The sequence below is a fragment of the Aphanomyces astaci genome, assembly GCF_000520075.1.
Source record: "Aphanomyces astaci strain APO3 unplaced genomic scaffold supercont1.20, whole genome shotgun sequence".
NCBI lineage: Eukaryota > Oomycota > Saprolegniomycetes > Saprolegniales > Verrucalvaceae > Aphanomyces > Aphanomyces astaci.
The window spans coordinates 420,833-423,092 of NW_009798283.1; the positions used below are offsets into that span (position 1 = coordinate 420,833).

The 2,260-nt window shown below is 54.2% G+C and overlaps 1 protein-coding gene across 1 annotated transcript; it reads left to right on the forward strand.

Moving 5' to 3' along the window:
- The first annotated feature begins 386 nt into the window (after window positions 1–386).
- Window positions 387–1,973, forward strand: H257_08796 (hypothetical protein). The gene has a single exon (XM_009834845.1). It carries the CDS (start codon window positions 415–417, stop codon window positions 1,837–1,839), a length of 1,425 nt encoding a protein of 474 aa, XP_009833147.1. The 5' UTR covers window positions 387–414; the 3' UTR covers window positions 1,840–1,973.
- Window positions 1,974–2,260: the final 287 nt, after the last annotated feature.

Sequence of the window (2,260 nt, forward strand, 5' to 3'; positions counted from 1 at the left end):
CGCACAACTGACGCGAGTATGAACCAACCGGGGGTCTTGTTGGATGGCTCTTGACTTTACGACCTCTTGGAAGTCTTGTCATTCTTCAAGTTGCCAGCTATGAAGTACTTCGCCCCTGCGTGCTTGCTCTTGGCCATCTCGACCGCGGTCTCGTCGACTGCGGCTCCAGCTGGGCAACTGGCCCCCTCCTCGGACGAAAGTGAGGTGGCAACACCAGAGTGGCATACCCGAGAATATCCATTCCAAATCCTCATGGTCCAGCGTGACACAGTACCATATTCATCAGACAACACCACAACCCGACGACAGTGACCGTCCAATTGGATTCGCCCTCACCTCAACCAGTATTTCGAACATCGCGGCGCTTCGAATTTTCCATCGTTGTTCGACGTTCTTACGACACTGCCAGCAAAAATGCCGACGCCGCCGCCTTTTCCTTCACGACATCTTGCATCCGAGACCCCGTATTGCAGTGTCCATGACAACGATGTCATTTCAAGGCCAGCGCCGCGAACGAGCCAGTGGCATGTTCAAATGGGCGCGATTTACATGTCCCAATTCACAGCCGAGGCCGCTCGGGGTCTGGTGCTGCCCACGCTGTTCCTGTATTGCCAGTCCCTAGGGGGTTCCCTCGAAGATATGGGTCGAGCCACGTCTATCTTCAGCATTGGTCGGCTGGCGTCGTCGGTGCTGCTTGGCTGGCTTTGCGATCGGTTCTCGTTTCGATCGGTGCATATCGTGTGTGCAATTATTGGCATCTTTGGCAACCTCCTCTATGTTGCACCTGCGTCTTTTAAGTCAAGTCCTGCCTCCACCGACACAACGCCCAACGCGTTTGTATGGCTGTATGCAAGCCGCTTCCTTGTCGGCTTTGGGGCGGGCAACCTCAGCGTGTGCCGCGCCAATGTCGCTGCGATGACGCCCATGCGTCACCGACTTCAGTACATGAACCGATTGGCGGTGGTGGTATTTCTCGGGTACGCGCTGTCCCCAGGCATCGGTGGCTTGTTTGCGTCCTTGAACATACGCATTTGGGAGGTGCCCATCAATGCGTTCACGATGCCGGGGCTACTCTTGGCAGCCCTGAACCTCCTCTCGCTCGTGTGCATGTTGGTTATGTTTGACAATTCCATTGAAGCGAGCGATTCCCCATCCCTGTCGTCGCAGGACGATGCGACCCCTCACGCCAAGTTGACCGATGAGGACTCTCTAAAGCGGGACAGTTGGGGCATCGCCATCTTTCTCCTGCTCAATGTGGTAGGTCGGGGGGTAATCGCCTCTTTCGAAACCGTTCTCGTGCCGTTGCACCTTCAAACACTTCAAGCGGTATCAGCTACGTCCCCCCAAGACCCTGTGCACGCCGTGGCGGCCTTTCAATTCTTCATGGGTCTCCTTGGGCTGCTCACGTATGTCGCTGTCGAGTTGTGGCGGGATGCACTCGCCGACATTGCATGGCTCGTGCTTGGTCTGGGGGGGGTTGCGGTCGGGAACGCGCTCTTGCTCGTGGAACCGCCAAAGTGGTCCGTCTATTGCACAGCCATTTATTTGGTGTGGTCTGTGGGGGGCCCACTTCTTACGGCGGTGACAGTGGCAGCATTTTCGAAGCTCCTTGGCGCCCAGCCCCAAGGCCTGTGGATGGGGGTGTTTGGTTCTGTAGGTTCTGCCGCACGCATCGTTGTGCCCGTCATCCCTGCCCTTTTCGCCACGCTGCAACCCATGTTTTGGATCAACTTGGGGCTCTCCGGATTCGGCATTGTCATGTTAACGGCATTCATTGTACACTCCGCTCGAAGGAAAGCCGCTCGAGAAGACGCTGAACCACCAAGCGTGTGCGTATGAACAAATGCAACAACGATGCAGACCGCAGTACTGTAGCTAGTGCAGCAGTTTTAGAGAGGGTTTCAGCGTCAATGCGACAACTAAATGGGGGAAATTAACTTTGGATATATTTGTGGTAATGTATTTTGAGCGCCGATATGCTGTGTTTCGCTTACGGCGGTCGACGGTCTAGTTTTGAGGCTCGATTGAGAAGCCAACACGTGAAACCCCAGTGGGCGTCTCCCAATACGCTCTGCATTCCAGTTATCAAGGCAAGGCAAGAACAAGCAATGAATCAAGCAAAATCCCATGGTACTGAAGTACTACGTAGTAAGACGAACTGTATGTTTGAATATCCTGTACTACTCTGGTCCACAATGATCGTTACAGTTTCGTTTTATTGGCGGAATTTTTCTAAAACACCTCGGATAGCACTTCTGAT

What these genes read in the sequence shown, in the direction of transcription:
- H257_08796 (XM_009834845.1), top strand. Translation starts at nt 415, where the DNA reads ATGCCGACGCCGCCGCCTTTTCCTTCACGACATCTTGCATCCGAGACC.